The 21,454-nt window shown below is 37.7% G+C and overlaps 1 protein-coding gene across 1 annotated transcript in view; it reads right to left on the bottom strand.

Annotated features, from left to right (window-relative positions):
• The window catches only part of LOC130246442 (oxysterol-binding protein-related protein 10), a 43,796-nt gene extending 24,801 nt beyond the window's left edge, over window positions 1–18,995 (bottom strand). The window contains exons 1-4 of the mRNA XM_056479387.1: window positions 18,618–18,995; window positions 7,108–7,283; window positions 3,958–4,037; window positions 3,319–3,387 (exon numbers count right to left, since the gene is read on the bottom strand). Coding sequence (XP_056335362.1) covers window positions 3,319–3,387; window positions 3,958–4,037; window positions 7,108–7,283; window positions 18,618–18,799 — 507 coding nt within the window. The 5' untranslated portion in view covers window positions 18,800–18,995. The remainder of the gene's footprint in view (window positions 1–3,318; window positions 3,388–3,957; window positions 4,038–7,107; window positions 7,284–18,617) is intronic.
• Window positions 18,996–21,454: the final 2,459 nt, after the last annotated feature.

The raw sequence follows: 21,454 nt of genomic DNA, 5'->3' as shown, positions 1-21,454 counted from the left end.
GATCCAAATCCTACAAAAAAAGGTCTCAAAAACAAAAGGTTTGATCCGGATCAAAACCAAGACTGGATTACGTGATCTAATCCAGTTATGTAATCTGTTTTTTCTTTTAAAAAACCCATTGTCAGGATTTGATCCAATCCGTTATCCAAAATCCTAGTGGATTACTCTTGAAAAACCGGGCCCAGAAGTTTACATGCACTGTGTAAGACGGCACATAACCGTTTAGAAGTCAGATGTTAATGAGACTAAACTTTTTCTCCTTTAGGTAAGTTAGTAATATCACGTGTTTCTGTTCTGCTTAATAGCAGAATAATGAGAGATGGTTTTTGAGAAATTGTTATAACTTTTCTTGAAAGTCAAGTTTACATACAGTAAGATTATTAAGCCTCTGAGAAAGCTCAGATGATGGTGTCAAGGTTTTGGAAGCTTCTGATTGGCTAATTGACAACATTTGAGTTAACTGGAGGCACAGCTGTAGACTAGTATTTAAGGAAAAGCTGTGCGTGTTTTTAAGTGTGCATGAGTGTGTGTGTGTGTGTGTGTGTGTGTGTGTGTGTGTGTGTGCGTGTATGTTTTGAAGTATGCATGTGTTTTGGACTGTGTCAGTCTGTGTGTGTTTGTGTGTGTGTGTGTGTGTGTTTTGAAGTATGCATGTGTTTTGGACTGTGTCAGTCTGTGTGTGTATGTGTGTGTGTGTGTGAGTGTGTGTGTGTGTGTGTGTGTGTGTTTTGAAGTATGCATGTGTTTTGGACTGTGTCAGTCTGTGTGTGTTTGTGTGTGTGTGTGTGTGTGTGTGTGTGTGTGTGTGTGTGTGTGTGCGTGTGCATGTGTGGGTGTGCGTGTGTTATGGAGTATGCATGAGACTGTGTGTGTGTGTGTGTGTGTGTGTGTGTGTGTGTGTGTGTGTGTGTGTGTTTTGGAGTGTGTGTGTGGGCTGAACACACTCTGACAGTGAACATGATCGTGGGCACAGAGCAGCTGAATCCAAGCGTCGTCACACAGGACTCAAAATACACACAGATTGAAAATAAAAATCATTTAAAAAGCTGGACCATTTCAAAAAGAAAGCATGATTGGTTAAAATATTGAAATCAACAGATAAATAAAATGTACTTTTCCTGCATGAATGTCCACTAATCTGACCAATAAGGATTAAAAATAGCTTTTATTTATTTATTCATTTATTTGATATTTTGTTCTTCAGTCAGACATAAATGAAGATTGTAATATGAAACCGTGCAGTTTCTAGCACTGACCGTTTCTTTTCATAAGTCTTTGATTTTATTGTTAAGGGAGATTAATTTTATTGATATGTTTTGAATTTTTTTTTTCACTTGCATTATATGAAGTTTAAGTTCAAATTAGGAATGCACTTAATTTTTGCCTGAAAACCAGGTCAATATTAGCCAATATAGACCAATAAATATGAATATTACTTTCAGATTTTTCTGCATAATTGCAAAAACAAAAGGAAAAAACATACAGTGAACAACAGCTTTACTTTAAATCTTTAGCTAAACAAACATTTGAAATAATCTCACAACTTTATTAAACTACTATTAAAGGTGCAGGATGTAAGTTTGACACCCGGTGGTTAAACTAGGTATTGCACTACAGGATCAAAACAAACGCAAGCGCAGGTTGCCAGACTGAAGACAGGAGTGAGTCTGACTTAAGTCATGTCCTAAATAAAAGCAACAGCACCTGATAGAAGGAATATTCTCCATATCAAAAGGAGTTTTTGTCCTATCAACACCTCGAAATGATATATTAGAAACGACTTCTGTTTCTCACAGATGAACAACAGAAAACTGACAATGATCTCCTCAGGTACAGCTCATGTGCTTTATTCAGTGTTAAATGCTAATATTGTGAGTCTGAATGGCATTTTACATCACATTTACTGCCATACACTGAAAACAGCAGCAGATAGTTCAGCTCAGATCTGTCTGAAATTAAACTTTACAACTAAACACACATCAGTGATTCAGCATCTATATTTAATCATGTTAAAGAGCTTTAATATGCATTAATTAGATTATAAACCTTACCATTTCATGAGTGAGTCCCTATTCTGTGCTTCTGAATGGCTGTATTTACATTTCTGTCGTGTTTCGTCTGGTGCAAACAGCCAAATTGCTCATCACTGCGTATCTCGTCATGAAGCGGGTGCTGAAACAGAATTGGCTGAACTGGCATTGGGCAGGTTTAAATGACCAAAACAAAGACAGCGCTCCGGCACGAAAAACGCATGTTCAAAGCAGCAATATCTGACATCAACATCTCAGATCAACAAGAATGTTCACTGAGAATGTTTCTGAAATATCTGCAAACATATTCTGGTATTTTTATGCTTTAGAAGAGTCAATAACTGTCTGCGCCTATAGCCTAGTGGTTAAGTGCACCGACATATAGCACCATGGTGCTCGCGGCGACCCGAGTTCGATTCCCGGCTTGATGTCCTTTGCAGACCATTCCCCCATCTCTGCTCCTAATACTTTCCTGTCTGTAACCTCCACTATCCTATCCAAATTAAAGGTGAAAAACCCCGAAAAAAATTATTATAAAAATAAATAACAAAAAGAAGAAGAAGAAGAGTCAAAAACGTACATACAGCACCTTTAATTTCCATGTGCAACTTTATTATTTATACATAAATAATCTACTCCATGAAAAAAACACAAAGCAACAAAGTCAATGAACAAAATCTAAATATCAGTAAAGTAATTCAAATGTGCACAAGATAAATATGTTTATTTCCTGATACAGCATGAGTTTGTATGATTGTCTGCTAACAGACCAACAAAGATAATATTGAAAATATACCAACATGGCCGGCCGCCGATATATCCTATTTAAAATATAAAAAAAAGATTCTGAACATTCATTCATTCATTTTCTTTTCAGCTTAGCCTTTTTTTAATCAGGGGTCGCCACAGCGGAATGAACCGCCAACTTATCCAGCACATGTTTTACACAGCGGATGCCCTTCCAGCTGCAACCCATCACTGGGAAACATCCATACACACTCATTCACACACATACACTACGGACAATTCAGCTTACCCTATTCACCTATGCCACATGTCTTTGGACTGTGGGGGAAACCGGAGCACCCCAAGGAAACCCATGCGAACACGGAGAGAACATGCAAACTCCACAGAGAAATGCCAACTGACCCAGTCTTGGCTCAAACCAGCAACCTTCTAGGCGTGAGGCGATTGTGCTACCCATTGCGCCACCGTGCTGCCGCGAATCTGAACATTTTTCACACTCTGAATGAGAGCAGATGTGTTGTTGGTGCGTGTTGTTGTGTACCTGCGTGTCCAGAGAGTTCTGCATTCGATCAACACTCAGAAGGTCATCGCAATCCTTCAGTTTCCGCATCTGTGAACGACAACAGATTCAATAACAGCGAAACACTCGATAATCACACCTGAGAATACAGAAGATCTAAAACGCGACTCTGTATACTATTATCATTACAATGTGGTTCCCTCATAAAGCACACCAGGAGGATTTTCACTTCATCAGCAAAGTTTAACACATCATCACTAAACAAAAGGTGCTAGTGTGAGCGTGCACATCAATGCGTAAAACATCAAAGCTAAAGAAATGCCTCGGTTTGTTTGTTTCGTTTGCTTAAAAAATTGTTCGACCAATTAAATTGGTGCTTTTGCTGCTGATGTTACAGTAAAACACCACTTGGTGGCGCTCAAGCACAAAACACCCTAGCTGACCTTGAAATATTGGCTGAAATATGCTTAACCACGCCCCTTTAACCATTAGTTTACTGTGAGTCAATGATAAGAGGCGGAGCACAAAAATAAAACCACGCCCCCTACTCAGTGTTCAGTTTCGGCTAGAAATAGTTCATCATACTGAAATAAAGTCTGCAGCTACACTTGTGTGTGTGTGTGTGTGTGTGTGTGTGTCTGTGTATGCATGTTCAGTCACCTTTGCGCTGCTGTCGGAGTGTCGCCGTGTGCAGGCCTGAATCTGCATCATCCACAGTTGCTTTTCTGTGGCGTCCGCCGCTAAATTAAAGAAATAAAGACATTTTTAATAGACATTACGAAACAAAACTATTTCTAATTTTACAAATAAATAAATAATATTAATATATATTATATAATTTTATAATTATAATTATATAATATTAATATAAATAAAATAATAACAAAAAAATGTATGTGTAAAAGTGTATTAAATCCAATTAATGATGAAATAAATATAGATAATAAATAAGTTAAAGATGCAATAAATAGATCAAAAATAAATGTACAAAAATGGAAAAATGATTAAAATCCCTATAACGTTGATTATATATTCATAAAAATACACCCATAAGTGCAATATCTTATTCAATTTTCAAATGTAATTATTGAATCAATCATGCAATGTTTTTAAAATATAATATATGCAACATAAAGAGTTAAAAGAAATGTGCAAAAACATGATATATATATAAATAAGTTATAAATAAATAAGTCATAAAATTATTAGCAGTTGACAGAAAAATATATATTTAGTGTCAGTCAACTGCAGTGAGACACACACACACACACACACACACACACATGCACATACACACACTAACATTGCAATATTTTCATTCACTGTGATATATAATGCGATATAAATGCAATTTCACCAGATGACTTGAATAGCTTGTAAAAAATGAGATTATTGTGTAGGGGAGAGTATCTGCATAACACATCATTTTAAAATGACAAGCTTAGTTAAATACAACAGACAAAAGATGCAAATAAACAAAGATTGAGGCTTTTCTTGGGAGTCAAACAGTATTTAGAAGCAGAAATGAAATAATCACTGCATTATAATAATAATAAGACTATACTGTTGTAATTGAGTTCAAGTGTACAATTAAACTTTAAGCTACAAATGTTTAATTTGTTGTGCTCAAATGTTCAAGTTTGCTTAAAATTCTTACAGCCAGGCCTTAAAAACACATGCAAACAATAGACTTTCACTGGAAGGTTAAAATGTGAAATTACTCTACTATGGTGTTAACAGTAATGTCTGGGAAATATTTATAAAAGAAAAATAAATTCAAAGGGGGCGAATAATTCTGATTTCAAATACAATGTCCAACAATAAAAATAAACAAAATTCAATATAAAATAATTAATATATAATTTAATTAATCAAAATTTATTCAAAATACAAATAAACAAGTATTAAATAAACCCAATGCAATAACTTATTTAATTTATCCGCAACTTAGAGTTTAAATAAATGTGCAAAAAATTAGCTAAATTAATAACAGTTGAAGGTAAAATAATAACAAAATAACCTTTAGCATTAATGAACTGCAGGAGCCCTGCACTGCAGCCGTGGACAGATCAATATGGCAGATGTTTCTGCAATTTTCCTCTCAGCGTTCTCAGTTATTAATGCTCATACAAACTGATTTTCTCTTTCATGCTGCATCAGTCGAGGCTTCATCAGAATCAATCTGAAGCATTAATGCATTCTGGGTAAAAAGAGCTGAACACGTATAACCTTCAGTCGACTTTAGCGATTCCAACAAGCTGCGCTAATTATGATTGGAAGACACTTCAGATGAAATACTGCAATCAGAGTCACCTACGCCAACAGAAGAGAGCATCAGCTATTAGAAAATGATCTGATCATGTTTTATGCTTATTTATTTAATGAGGTGTCATATTTACTTATTTATTTGTGTAATTAATGAGGTTTCGTATTTATTTATTTATTTAATTATTTATTTATTTAATAAGGTTTCATATTTTAATTTTTTTATTTCTGTAAATAATAAGGTTTTGTATTTGTTTATTTATTTTATTATTTATTAATGTATTTATATATTTAATGAGGTTTCATATTTATTTATTTTATTATTTATTTATTTATTTATTGAGGTTTCATATTTACTTATTTATTTATGTAATTAATGAGGTTTCATATTTATTTATTTTATTATTTATTTATTTATTTAATTTGGTTTCATATTTACTTATTTATTTAATGAGATTTCGTATTTATTCATTTATTTACTTATTTAATGAGGTTTCATATTTACTTATTTATTTCTGTAATTAATGAGGTTTCATATTTATTTATAGAACATGCAAACTCCACACAGAAACACCTACTGACCCAGCTGGGGCTCGAACCAGCGACCTTCTTGCTGTGAGGCCAGAGTGCTAACCACTGAGCCACCGTGCCACCTCAGATGACTAACTATTAGTGTAAGTGTTTATAGAAACTGTCTTCATGCGATTATGAATGTATTTTCTGGCTGTTGTGAAGAGTGTAAAGTGTGTGTGCGTGTGTGTGTGTGTGTGTGTGTGTGTGTGTGTGTGTGATGAATGACTGTGTTAATGCTGTGAGTGAAGCTGCTCTGAGTCAATTGAATCATCTGTTCATCACAAACACACACACACACACACACACACACACACACACACACACACACACACACACACACACGCTCTCCATATGCTGAAACAGACTGAGAAACAGACTGATGATCCTCAGCTTGTCTGAACACAAACACACACACACACACACACACTCACTTACGCACACACATTCTCATACAAACACACTGAACTCAATCACACACATTCAGTCACTAACATGCATGCAACTCTCACACTCGCTAACACACACAACACGCAACCGCACACACTGACTTACTCCCAAACAAACACCCACACTTACTAAACACACACACTAAACACACATTCACTCACACAGCCAAATATACTCGCGCGCACTTACTCATTCACTTACGAACACACACTCGCACTGAACACACACACAACAATACGACGAACACACACATACAAATACACTCAAGCACACACCAAACACTCACTCATGTATGTATACACTCACACACAAACACACACACTCACTCACATATATATGCACACACAATGTCTTGATTTGTGTGTGTGTCTGTTTGTGTGTGTGTCCGCATGTTCATGTATGTTTTCATGTCTATGTGCATGTGTGTGCGTTTGCATGGCTGTGTGCATGTCAGTGTGTGTGTGTGTGTGTGTTTCTGTATGAGTGTTTGTGTATGTTTGCATGCCTGTGTGTGTGTGTGTGTACCTCTGAGTTTGAAGATCTCTCCATTGGCTGAGCTGATGATGAACATGTGTGGAGCTTCATCACTGACGGTCACGGACGCACCGATGAGAGGCAGAGATCCACGCGGCTTCAGACTGCGCAGCTGCTCGCTCACGAAATACTGCAGCTGAGACACGTCTGCATCCAACACGAAATACCTGCGCGCACACACACACACACACACACACACACACACACACACACACACACACACACACACACACACACACACACACACACACACACACACACACACACACACACACACACACACACAAAGATTTCTTCAACACATTTGTAAACACAATAGTTTTAATAACTCGTCTCTAATAACTGATTTCTTTTCTCTTTGTCATGATGACAGTAAATAATATTAGACTAGATATTCTTCAAGACACTTCTATACAGTTTAAAGTTTGCATCATTGTTTTTATTGGGAATAGTGAACAAAAATTTACACAGGTTTCTGCATCTTGTTTATATACACTACGAACAGCAGCTATGCTAATTATTCTCTTTATTCTCTATTTCCACCTGGGGATACTCATCCCGAGGCCCTCAGACTATTCAGTGCCACTGATGCGATCCAAGACCTGTGAAGAGATGATTCCAAGGTTTCCATATCCTGGACCAGGCCGTATCCTGAGCAGCTGCTGTGGTGGTCATGGAGGAGTGGAGAGCATGAGACTGATTCCTGTGACACTCCAGGGACAGACGAGTCTTCGCTGAGGCCAGCTTCCAGCCTCCGGCGCCTAGACTGCAGCTCTGCACAAGACGTTTGGCCAGCAGAGAAATGGTCGTGCCCAACTGAGCCTGGATTCTCTTGAGGTTTTTTATCCTTCACTTTTGTCAATTGGTGAAGTTTTTTCCTCTCCGCTGTCGCCACTGGCTTGTATGGTTTGGGACTTGTAGAGCTGCGCATCGATGGATTACTCTTCAGTGTTTGGACTCTCAGCAGTGAATATTAAACCACACTGAACTGAGCTCAACTGACTCTGTTTCAGTTCACTATAATCTTCTATGTGAAGCTGCTTTGTGACACAATCTACATTGTAAAAACGCTCTAATAATAAAGATGAATTGAAAAAATTTAACTAAAAGCATATTTATTGCTCATCTATCTATCTATCTATCTATCTATCTATCTATCTATCTATCTATCTATCTATCTATCTATCTATCTATTATTTAAGCATATTTAAACATATTTAATAGCTGTTAAGTTTTTAAAAGTTATACATTTTAAAGGGGTGACAGGGTGGCTCAGTGGTTAGCACTGTGGCCTCACAGCAAGAAGGTCGTGGGGGCGGTTCATTCCACTGTGGCGACCCCTGATGAATAAAGGGGCTAAAGGAAAATGAAGGAATGAATATATTTTTATTTTAAAGTTGCATATATATAGTTGAATATTATATATATATATATATATATATATATATATATATATATATATATATATATATATACACACACACATACATATATACACACATATATGCGCATATACACACACACACACACATATACATATTTTATTTTACACATATGCATATTTTATATATATATATATATATATATATATATATATATATATATATATATATATATATATATATACATATACATACATATACATACATACATATACATATACACACACATATACACACACACACATACTAATAATTTTGACCTTAAAATGGTGTTTAAAAAATTAAAAACTGCTTTTATTCTAGTCGAAATAAAACAAATAAGACTTTCTCTAGAAGGAAAAATATTATCAGACATACTGTGAACATTTCCTGAATCTGTTAAACATCATTTGGGAAATATTTGAACAATGTAAACAATGACAGAATTTTCACTTTTAGTGAACAATCTCTTTAATATCCTTAAAATCAAACACTGAAATGTTTTTGTGTGTTTCTTTAGTTTTAAAGACAGTGTGTGATGGAGAGCTGTGTGCTCCAGATGTTACACGCTTTGTGTCAACCTTTTTAATTGAATAAATTCCTCAGTGTGTATTTTTCACGAGGGTTGCTGCTGCGACGGAGGTGGAGGATCGTGATGCCGGCTCAGCATTGTGAAGTCTATTGGCCATCGGCGATGGACAGTGGTATCGTCTATCGACACAACCCTAGCTACAACAGTCAAAAATCACATCAGAACACAACAGAAGGCTTTGGAGGAGATGTGGAGGAAATTAGTGCTACACACAGGAGCAGTTTGAAGAGGACAAAAATAAACCCTCAAACACCACATCTCGACAGTGTCAGCGGTCTGGGCTAAACAATGAAACAGAAGCAGACAGAAAGAGTTCAGAGCTGAACATCTGCATGAGTTTGCATTCAATCCCACAATGAAGACACTGTGAGTGTGTGTAAATGAGTGCGAGCTCAGCTCTGTGTGTGATTAAACCAGTGACAGCCGCTGAAATGACAGAAAACACACCTGATTTACAGATCCAGCATGTGCTTGGAAAGACACAAGACCAAAACCAGCCAGGTGAAATGTGTTGTGTACATTAGCCATTCATTCATTTTCCTTCAGTTTAGTCCCTCATTCATCAAGTGTCGCCACAGCAGAATGAACCACCAACCGATATGCATTTTCTAGGGTATTATGCTTTACGTTTTTTCTAAAGATGACGTCATTGTTTTTCTATAAAGATGATGACGTCATTGTTTCTCTCTGAAGATGATGACGTCAATGTTTCTCTCTGAAGATGATGACGTCATTGTTTCTCTCTGAAGATGATGTCATTGTTTCTCTCTGAAGATGATGATGTCATTGTTTCTCTCTGAAGATGATGATGTCATTGTTTCTCTCTGAAGATGATGTCATTGTTTCTCTCTGAAGATGATGATGTCATTGTTTCTCTCTGAAGATGATGATGTCATTGTTTCTCTCTGAAGATGATGACGTCATTGTTTCTCTCTGAAGATGATGACGTCATTGTTTCTCTCTGAAGATGATGATGTCATTGTTTCATTGTTTCTCTCTGAAGATGATGATGATGTCATTGTTTCTCTCTGAAGATGATGATGTCAGTTTCATTGTTTCTCTCTGAAGATGATGATGATGTCATTGTTTCTCTTTGAAGATGATGATGTCATTGTTTCTCTCTGAAGATGATGATGTCATTGTTTTTCTATAAAGATGATGATGTCATTGTTTCCTGCAGAGTTCTAAAATAGAATGTTGTTTTGACGCTCTATATTCAGATTAAAGTAAATGTGATGGCGTAAATCACACTAGAGCTCGTTAGTGCGAGTGTCTCTTAAACTAATGAACCTGCAGACGGTAAAACGAGTGAATTTAGTTTCTGCTGATGCTCTCCAACATCTCAATACACATAAATCTGCAGTCGCCTTTAGTTACAGGAGGGTCGTGAGTTGCAGGACGGGATTTTGAGTTGTCATGACGTAAGAATTTAATGTGCAATGTTCAAACAAACCATTCCCTACCAAAACTATACTTTCTTTAGATCATTTTATTTATGTGATTGCAGTGAAGTATTTAATAAGGAACATTTACACTGTTAATAAATGTTTACAAATGTTCGTTATTTATCAAGCATTCATGCTAAATTAAAAGTCCTGATTTCCATATGTAAACAATATAAAGCAGCACAACTGTTATTCTTTATGCAACTCATTCATTCATTTTCTTTTCAGCTTAGTCCCTTTATTCTGGGGTCGCCACAGCAGAATGAACCGCCAACTTATCCAGCATATGTTTTACACAGCGGATGGCATATCAGCTGCATCCCATCACTGGGAAACATCCATACACACTCATTCACACACATACACTACGGACATTTTGAGCTTACCCAATTCACCTGTACCGCATGTCTTTGGATTTGTGGGGGAAACCGGACACCAAAAACAGGGAAGAACATGCAAACTCCACACTGAAATGCCAACTGACCCAGCCGAGGCTCGAGCCAGAGACCTTCTTGCTGTGAGGGACAGCGCTGCCCACTGCGACATCTGCTGTTCTGGGATCAGTCTGACGGCTCTTTAATTGCGCACATCATGAAGCTGCTCTGCCTGTTGTGTGTTTTGTGACACTTGACTAGGCATCAGCATGTGGTTGCTAAGGTGCTCTGGATGGTTGCTAGGACATTGGAAGGTGGTTGCCATGGTGATCTGGATGCTTGCTGGGTTTTTTTACTCATCCCTTAAGACTGTATATGTATGAGAGTGTGGGTGTGTTAGAAAGGAAGAAAAAATACATACACTAAAAAAATGCTGGGATGTTTTAACCCTATGTTGGGTCAAATATGCCACCACACTCAACATTGAGTAAAATAATGCACATCTACGGTACTATATACTACACTCACCTTACTTTATTAGTTACGCCTAACTAGTACCGGGTTGGACCCGCTTTTGCCTTCAGAACTGCCTTAATCCTTCATGGCAGAGATTCAACAAGCTACTGGAAATATTCCTCAGAGATTTTGCTCCATATTGACATGATAGCATCACGCAGTTGATGGAGATTTCAGTATCTCCCTTTCCACCACATCCCAAAGGTGCTCTATTAGTTTGACATCTGGGGACTGTGGAGGCCATTTGAGAACAGTGAACTCATTGTCATGTTCTAGTAACCAGTCTGAGATGATTCACACTTTATGACATGGAGAGTTATCCTACTGCCATCAGAAGATGGAGACACTGTGGTCATAAAGGGATGGAGATGGTCAGCAACAATACTCAGGTAGGCTGTGGCATTGACACCATGCTCAATTAGTACTAATGAGCCCAAAGTGTGCCAAGAAAATCTCCCCCACACCATTACACCACCAGCAGCCTGAACCGCTGATACAAGGCAGGATGGATCCATGCTTTCATGTTGTTGAGGCCAAATTCTGACCCGACCATCTGAATGTGGCAGCAAAAATGGAGACTCATCAGACCAGGCAACGTTTCTCCAATCTTCTATTGTCCAGTTTTGGTGAGCCTGTGTGAATTGTAGCCTCAGTTTCCTGTTCTTAGCTGACAGGAGCGGCACCCGGTGTGGTCTTCTGCTGCTGTAGCCCATCCGCCTCAAGGTTGGACGTGTTGTGTGTTCAGAGATGCTCTTCTGCAGACCTCGGTTGTAACGAGTGCTTATTTGAGTTACTGTTGCCTTTCTACCATCTGGAACCAGTCTGGCCATTCTCCTCTGACCTCCAGCATCAACAAGGCATTTGCGCCCACAGAACTGCCGCTCACTGGATATTTCCTCTTTGTCGGACCATTCTCTGTAAACTCTAGAGATGGTTGTGCGTGAAAATCCCAGTAGATCAGCAGTTTCTGAAATACTCAGAGCAGCCCGTCTGGCAGCAACAACCATGCCAGTTCAAAGTCTCTTAAATCCCCTTTCTTCCCCATTCTGATGCTCAGTTTGACCTGCAGCAGATCGTCTTGACCATGTCTACATGCATAAATGCACTGACCAGCTACCATGCGAAATAGAAATTTGCGTTAACAAGCAGTTGGACAGGTGTACCTAATAAAGTGGCCGGTGAGTGTATATACCTGTATATACTATACTGTACAGTATTTTCTATACTAGTATATTGCAAAATAACTAGTCTAATATTATTTACTGTGGTCATGGCAATAACAAAAGAAATAAATTATTAAAAATGAGTTATTAAAACTATTATGTTTAAAATGTGTTGAGAAAACTTCTCTCTGTTAAACCGCACTTGGGAGATATTTAAAAATAATTAATTTCACTGGAGCTAATAATTTTGTCTAGAGCTGCATAATACTTTAATCACATTAAGCCATAACATGTTGAAGCACATTGTTAGCATTAATCAGCAAGTGAGCGTCCGGCTGGAGTTTCACAGCACTGATTTATAGCCTCATATACTGCCTGCCGGTGAGTTTATCTCTGCAGGTTTCATTTATAAACCAGCTTTCTGGGGTGGTTCTGGACTTGAACCCTTCTCATCTGAAGCAGTCAATGATTGACAGATGTTCAGTGTTTGTTAAATCAGGCCAGACAACTGAATGAATGAACAGGCAAATGAACAAATTATTGGATGAATGTTTGAATGGATGAACAAATTAATGGATGGATGAATGAACAAATGAATTACTGAATGGGCAAATGAATGAATGAGCCGACTGAATTAATGTCTGAATGTATGAATAAATGTCCGAATGAATGAATGTCAAAATTAACGAATGTCTATCTGAATGAATGAATGAATGAATGAATGAATGAATGAATGAATGTCCGAATGAATGAATGTCCAAATTAACGAATGTCTATCTGAATGAATGAATGTATGAATGAATGTCCGAATGAATGAATGTCAAAATTAACGAATGTCTATCTGAATGAATGAATGAATGAATGTCAAAATTAACGAATGTCTATCTGAATGAATGAATGAATAAATGATTTAATGTCTGAATAAATGTATGAATGAATTTCTGAATGAATGAGTAATTGTCTACATGAATGTATGTCCAAACGACTGAATGAATGAATGAATGAATATCCGAATGAATGAATGTCTAGCTGAAAGAATGAATGTCTGAAAGTATGCATGAATAAATTTCTGAATGAATGAGTGAATATCTACATGAATGTCCGATTGAATGAACAAATGTCCGAATAAATGAATGTATAAATGAATATCCGGATGTGGGAATGAATGAAGACCTGAATGAACTTCTGAGAGAATGTCTGAATGAATAACCAAATAAATGAATATCTATCTGAATGAATGAATGAATGAATGAATAAAATAATCCATGAATGAATGCCTGAATGTGTGAATGAATGAGTGAATGTCTACATGAATATCTGAATGAATGAATGTATAAGTGAATGAATGTCTGAATGAATGAATGTCTAAATAAATTAATGAATGTCTGGATGAGTGAATGTCTGAATTAATGTGTGAATGAATGTCAGGTTGAACGCATGAATGAATTTCTGCAGTAATGTCTGAATGAATGAGGGAATGTCTACATAAATGTTTGAAATGAATGAATGTCTATCTGAATGAATGCATGAGTGAATGCATAAATGAATTTCTAAAGGAATGAGTGAATGTCTACGTGAATGTCTGAATGAATGAATGTCTGAAAAACTGCATGAATGAATTTCTAAATAAATGAGTGAATGTCTACATAAATGTCTGAATGTATGTCTATCTGAATGAATGATTGAAAGAATGCATGAATGAATGCATAAATGAATTTTTAAATGAATGAGTAAATGTCCAAATAAATGAATGAATGAATGAATCAGTAAATGTCGGAATGAATGAATGAATCAGTAAATGTCTGAATGAATGAGTGAACGTGAATGAGTGAACGAATAAATGTCTAAATGAATAAGTGAATGATGGAATGAATAAGTGAATATCTGAATGAATGAATGTCCGAAAAACTGCATGAATGAATTTCTAAATGAATGAGTGAATGTCTACATGAATGTCTGAATGTATGTCTATCTGAATGAATGATTGAAAGAATGCATGAATGAATCCATAAATTAATTTCTAAATGAATGAATGAATGAATAAATGTCCAAATGAATGAATGAATCAGTAAATGTCTGAATGAATGAGTGAACGTGAATGAGAGAACGAATAAATGTCTGAATGAATAAGTGAATGATGGAATGAATAAGTGAATGTCTGAAAAACTGCATGAATTAATTTCTAAATGAATGAGTGAATGTCTACATGAATGTATGTCTATCTGAATGAATGATTGAAAGAATGCATCAATGAATGCATCAATGAATTTCTAAATGAATGAGTGAATGAATGAGTAAATGTCCAAATGAAAGAATGAATGAATGAGTAAATGTCTGAATGAATGAATCAGTAAATGTCTGAATGAATAAGTGAATGATGGAATGAATAAGTGAATGTCTGAATGAATGAGTGAATGCCTGAATGTATAAACTAACGGATGTCTGAATTAATAAATTAATGAAGTCTGAATGAATGAATAAATGAATTAATGAATGACTGACTGACTGACTGACTGACTGACTGACTGAATACAGCAACCAAATACAGACTCCCAGTATCAGTCGATCATCAAGACTGACTCCATCCTTTGAGTTTATCAGGTTATTTTTAGGGCTTTCAACTAAATGCTCAGACATCACTTAAAGGAACAGTTCATCCAAAAATAAACATGTGCTCACTGTTTAATGTTCGCAAACCATTAGGAGTCGCTTATTTTCTGCTGAACACTAAAGAAGATATTTTATAGAATGTTGCAAACTGGTCTCCATTGACTTCCATACTAGAAAAAGCAAACACTATGGATGTCAATGGTTACAGCGCCACTGGTGTAGATCAGACAAAACAGTTCAACCATTACAAGAGAATCTGAGAAACAGCAATGAAAAACACACACTAGACACAGAAGACCAGACAAACATCCCGCATCTGTGAGATCCTGAGATTTATAAGAGCAAGAACGTGTTCATACGATCATAATCACACACACTAACAACACACTCAACACTGAAGTCAATGCAAAATCAGCTCCTCTTCAGTTCTGCAGTGAATATGATGTGCAGGTGTGTGTGTGTGTCTCATCTGAACATCAAAGCTTATCTGAGTGTATTCAGATGCACACACACACACACACGCAGAGACACATACATAAAGTACATGCACTCAGACAAAAAAACACACACACATAAAGACACACACAACTAGACACACACATGCAAAAAGACATTCACACAGAAATAGATACACCATACACACACAAGCGCACACACACACTATACAAGCAAACACTAGCCCCCGCACAAGCATACTCCCAAACACATATACACACACACACACACACACACACACACAAGCACTATACACATACATAATACACACAATCACGCATATACACACAAACAAGCTCATAAATGACCGCACACACAGACACACACTCATACACAAACACACACAGGCAGATATATACACACACACACACATTCATGCATAAACACACAAACCAACACACTCACGTTATACACACACACACACAAACTCATACATAAACACAAACACACACAGACACACACTCACAAACACACACACACAATCATGCATAAACAGAGGCATTTATATGCGTACACAAACTTATGCATAAACAAACACACACACACACACTTATTTCCTCCTGCTCTGTTTTACAGCTTTCAGTCACTGTTTAAAGTCCAAAGATCAGCTTCCTATCCAGATAACGTGTGTGTGTGTGTGTGTTTATTTAAAGCCGTTTCCCGATCTTGTGTAATTATTCCTGAAACTGCAGTGTGAAAGCCTGAGTGTGTAATTCAGCAGAAGCGGACAGTAAAACACACACAGAGCTTCAGTCTAAAGCTGAAACCCCAAACACACACGAGCAGAGACACAACAGGAGAGCAGATCGGCTGAACTGAACATCGTGTTCTCCCGCAACACTTAAGAACGATGCACTTTATAGGAAACTTCTTCACAATAAGCTGGAGTAAAGTGCAGACATGAGGAACACAAACACTGAATATGAGCAGTGCTGGAGCTGTGTGTGTGTGTATGTGTGTGTGTGTGTGTATACACTCATGTAAAATATAACATTAACTTATTCCTGTGTAATGATCTTAAATAGTTTCCTCCAGGTACTCTCCAGTTTAAAAACATCAGACATACATTACAATAATAAAAAAACATATAGATGGATAGACAGACAGATAGATATACACACACCGGCCACTTTATTAGGTACACCTGTCTAACTGCTCGTTAATGCAAATTTCTGATCAGCCAATCACATGGCAGCAGCTCACTGCATGTAGGCATGTAGACATGGTCAAGACGATCTGCTGCAGGTCAAACTGAGCATCAGAATGGGGAAGAAAGGGGATTTAAGTGACTTTGAACGTGGCATGGTTGTTGCTGCCAGACGGGCTGCTCTGAGTATTTCAGAAACTGCTGATCTACTGGGATTTTCACGCACAACCATCTCTAGGGTTTACAGAGAATGGTCCGACAAAGAGGAAATATCCAGTGAGCGGCAGTTCTGTGGGCGCAAACGCCTTGTTGATGCCAGAGGTCAGAGGAGAATGGCCAGACTGGTTCCAGCTGATAGAAAGGCAACAGTAACTCAAATAAGCACTCGTTACAACCGAGGTCTGCAGAAGAGCATCTCTGAACACACAACACGTCCAACCTTGAGGCGGATGGGCTACAGCAGCAGAAGACCACACCGGGTGCCGCTCCTGTCAGCTAAGAACAGGAAACTGAGGCTACAATTCACACAGGCTCACCAAAACTGGACAATAGAAGATTGGAGAAACGTTGCCTGGTCTGATGAGTCTCCATTTCTGCTGTCACATTCGGATACTCGGGGGCAGAATTTAGCATCAACAACAACATGAAAGCATGCCTTGTATCAGCGGTTCAGGCTGGTGGTGGTGGTGGTGTTGCTGACCATGTTCTCTTTATGAGCACAGTGTCTCCATCTTCTGATGGCTACTTCCAGCAGGATAACGCTCCATGTCATAAAGCACCAATCATCTCAGACTGGTTTCTTGAACATGACAATGAGTTCACTGTACTCAAATGGCCTCCACAGTCCCCAGAGCTCAATCCAATAGAGCACCTTTGGGATGTGGTGGAACGGGAGATTGGCATCATGGATGTGCAGCTGACAAATCTGCATCAACTGCGTGATGCTATCATGTCAATATGGAGCAAAACCTCTGAGGAATATTTCCAGTAGCTTGTTGAATCTCTGCCACCAAGGATTAAGGCAGTTCTAAAGGCAAAAGGGGGTCCAACCCGTTACTAGTAAGGTGTACTTGTATATATATATATCAATACATACATATACACACACACACACACACACAGACAGAAGATATTCTAATTAATAAAAAGTCAAATTACATTATTAAAAAAAATCTTTATACTGTTTTTTCAAGCCATTCTCCAACTATTAGTTAGATATTAAAATTAGATGTTAAATACAACTTTTTTGGCATACTAAAGTAAATGCACTATATGTTTTGTACAGTAGATGATTGTGTATAAGCTCTTAAAACATCATTGAACTAATGGAGAACTCACAACTGACCGAAACTATCAAAAAAAATAAAGGAAATGATACAAATAAAGTCATATTTAGAGTTACAGTACAAGGAGCCTGAGGCCACGAGTTGAGTGTAAACTTGGTGTTTCTGCTGTGAACGTTACTCCATGTTTTTGCTGAGTTCCTACTGGGTTTCTGCTGTTTTGCTATGGTTCTACTGTGCGTGCTGCTGTCTTTTATGTTCTGCGGTGTATGTTCTGCTTCTGCTGTGTTGAGTTCTGTTATGTTCTGGTATGCATGCTGTGTTTCTACTGTGTTATGTTGTATTTCTGCTGTGTCTACGGCGCATGTTGTATTTCTGCTGTGTCTGTTATGTTCTGCTGTGCATGTTGTGGTTCTGTTGTATTTCTGCTGTGCATGCTATGTTCTGTGCTGTACCTGTTCTGCCAGCCCTGGATCAGGTTGGTGTATTTGCTCAGCACTCCCTCAATCCTGCGCGCGCGCCCGGGATGCAGCGGAGCGATGAAACCCGCCGGAGCCGCGTAGAACCCGAGCGAGGCCGAACCCGCCCGAGCCGCCGCCACCACCGGCCTCCGGTCCGAGCACAGCGGCTTTTCCATCGCGGATCCGCTCACAGCAGCACGCAGCAGCCGCCGCGCCTCCGCTTCCCTCTGGCCGATGCCATACTCCCGTCTGCCGCCGCTGGACAGCGCGTTTCTGTGGGAATCTGAGGCAGAGAGACACTCCCTCAACCCGGATACAAGCACACGCAAACACCGCTGAGCGACGCGTGCGTGACGCGCTGATTCACTCTCTCTCTCTTTCTATGTATGTGTGTGTGTGTGTGCGTGTCTCTTTCTCTGCGAGTGTGTATCTTTCTGTCCTGATGCACCATCTGTATGTGTATTGCTAATTAACAAATTTGGTTTATTAAACGTATTAAAATGTAAAACTATTTACTTCATGTAATTATTTTTGAAGAAATTGTTTAAAAAAATAAAGTTATTAACCTCTCAATTGGTTTAAAATTCATACCTTTACTATTATTTTTGTAATTATGTTATTTTCCAATGAGGAATGTAGGAAATTGTTAAAATTAAAGTGTTATTAAACCTCTTTATCCCCCTATTTCTCTTGTCGTGATGCATCATCTGCATGAAACATTCATTCATTAATTTTTCTTCGGATTAGTCCCTTTACTCATCAGGGCTCACCATTTTTTACATGTTTTCCACAGCGGATAACCTTCCAGCTGCAACCCAGTACTGGGAAACACTCATACACTATGCCAATTTAATTAATCAATTCCCCTATAGAGCATGTGTTTGGACTGTGGAAACCGGAGCACCCGGAGAAAACCCACGCCAACACGGGGAGAACATGCTTACTCCACACAGAAACACTAACTGACCCAGCCAGGACTTGAACCAGTGACCTTCTGGCTGTGACGCGACACTGCTAACCACTGAGCCACTGCTTGTATGTGCCGAAAAAAAAAAATTTCATTATCCACAAAGTCAAAAATGTGTTATTAAATTGTGGATCTGTATATGATTGGTTCTTAAAGGGACAGTTCACCCCAAAATTAAAATTCTGTCATCATTAGCTGTTTCCATCCACCTATTTTATGCACATTTTGGAATATCAAATAAAAAAGGCTTAAATGAAATGGCAAGAAAATGCTTGTAAATAACTAATGCACACAACTGAGTAAGAGTTTTTTTTATCCGATAAGAAAAAATGTCCATGAACAATGATTGAAACACATTTACCGGATAAATTCATCAGTCTGCGTGATGTGATTGAGTTTTCCACAGATGATTTGACAGATATAAATGTGTGTTTGAGGGTCTTTGCGTCATTAATGTTGGTTTGCAGCTTTCCATGTTTGCAGCTTTACGTTGTAAAAGATCTGAAATGTTTTGCTGATTGTAAAAGGCCTCAGCTGTCAGTCCGCCATCACAGTGCTTCAGTATTATTATTCCCTTAAGAAGTGTCTTCAGCATCTGTCTGTGCTCCTAAAGAGCGTCTCACGCCTCAAGGCCAGCACTGAAACCAGCAAGACCAGCATACCAGCATCAAAACATACCGTACCAGCATATGCTGTTTTTTTCAGCAGGTACCATAGGTATAGCAGTAAGGAATATTATTCATATTATTTATTAAATGACCCATTCAATTGTAACCTGTTTCATAACATCTATCCCTACCCCAACCCTCACAGTAAGGAATATTATTCATATTATTTATTAAATGACCCATTCAATTGTAACCTATTTCATAACATCTATCCCTACCCCAACCCTCACAATAATGTAAACCCTGCTGAAAAAAACAGCTTAACCTCTTAAGGCCCAAGGTGTTTTTTACATGCATTTTGTATTTCTCTTTGCTATTTGGGCTTATTGGAACCTAATTAGAATAAAAATGTAATAAAAAAAACATCGTCTAAAAAAAGTACACTGAAAAATATTATTCATAGATGATTCCTTGGATTTACACAATTTTTTTTACGTAAAGTGGTTGTAAACAATTTATTTGGGCTGAATTTGAACAAACAAATTAAGCTGAACATTATTAAATTTAATTTGTTTGTTTAAATTCAACACAAATAAATTGTTTGCAACAGTTTGTATGCAACACTTTTTTCAGTGTACCATCTTTTGATATGTACTTTTAGAGAAAAATGATGTCTATATATGTGGACTTGTAGTCCGAATTTACATAAAACACTTTTTCCTGAATGTTTTTAAATGCATATTTAACATAGAATTTTTTTTAACTTGCTTTGACTATCAGAGAGTAAAAACAAACTATTTCCCCATTTTGGACAGTTAAAAATAGTGCTTGGGACATTTTATATGCTGCAAAACAGTTGCAGGATGACACTAGGCTATGTCTGTAACAAAATATAAAACATTTAAAGTATTTTCAATAGCCACTTAAGAGCTAAAATGTGCTGTCCACGTATGTGTACACTCAAGCCCTAGGAGGTTAAACCAGCCAAAGCTGGTTGGCTGGTTTTAGCTGGTCAACCAACCTGGTTTTAGAAGGGTTTTGGCCATTTACAAGCTGGTTTCCAGTCATTTCCAGCCTGGTATTTGCTGGTCAGGTAACCCAGCCAAAATCAGCTATGTCCAGCTTAATTCAGGCGGGTTAGGCTGGTTTTAGCTGGTCATTTTCCAGCCTGACCAGCTAAGACCAGGTTGTTTTTTCAGTAAGGAAATTTAAATTATTGTTGTACGGTGTCACAAAAGTTATGCTATAATGATGTA

This window comes from Danio aesculapii, chromosome 19, assembly GCF_903798145.1.
Source record: "Danio aesculapii chromosome 19, fDanAes4.1, whole genome shotgun sequence".
NCBI lineage: Eukaryota > Metazoa > Chordata > Actinopteri > Cypriniformes > Danionidae > Danio > Danio aesculapii.
This window is presented reverse-complemented; position numbering and strand designations above follow the sequence as displayed.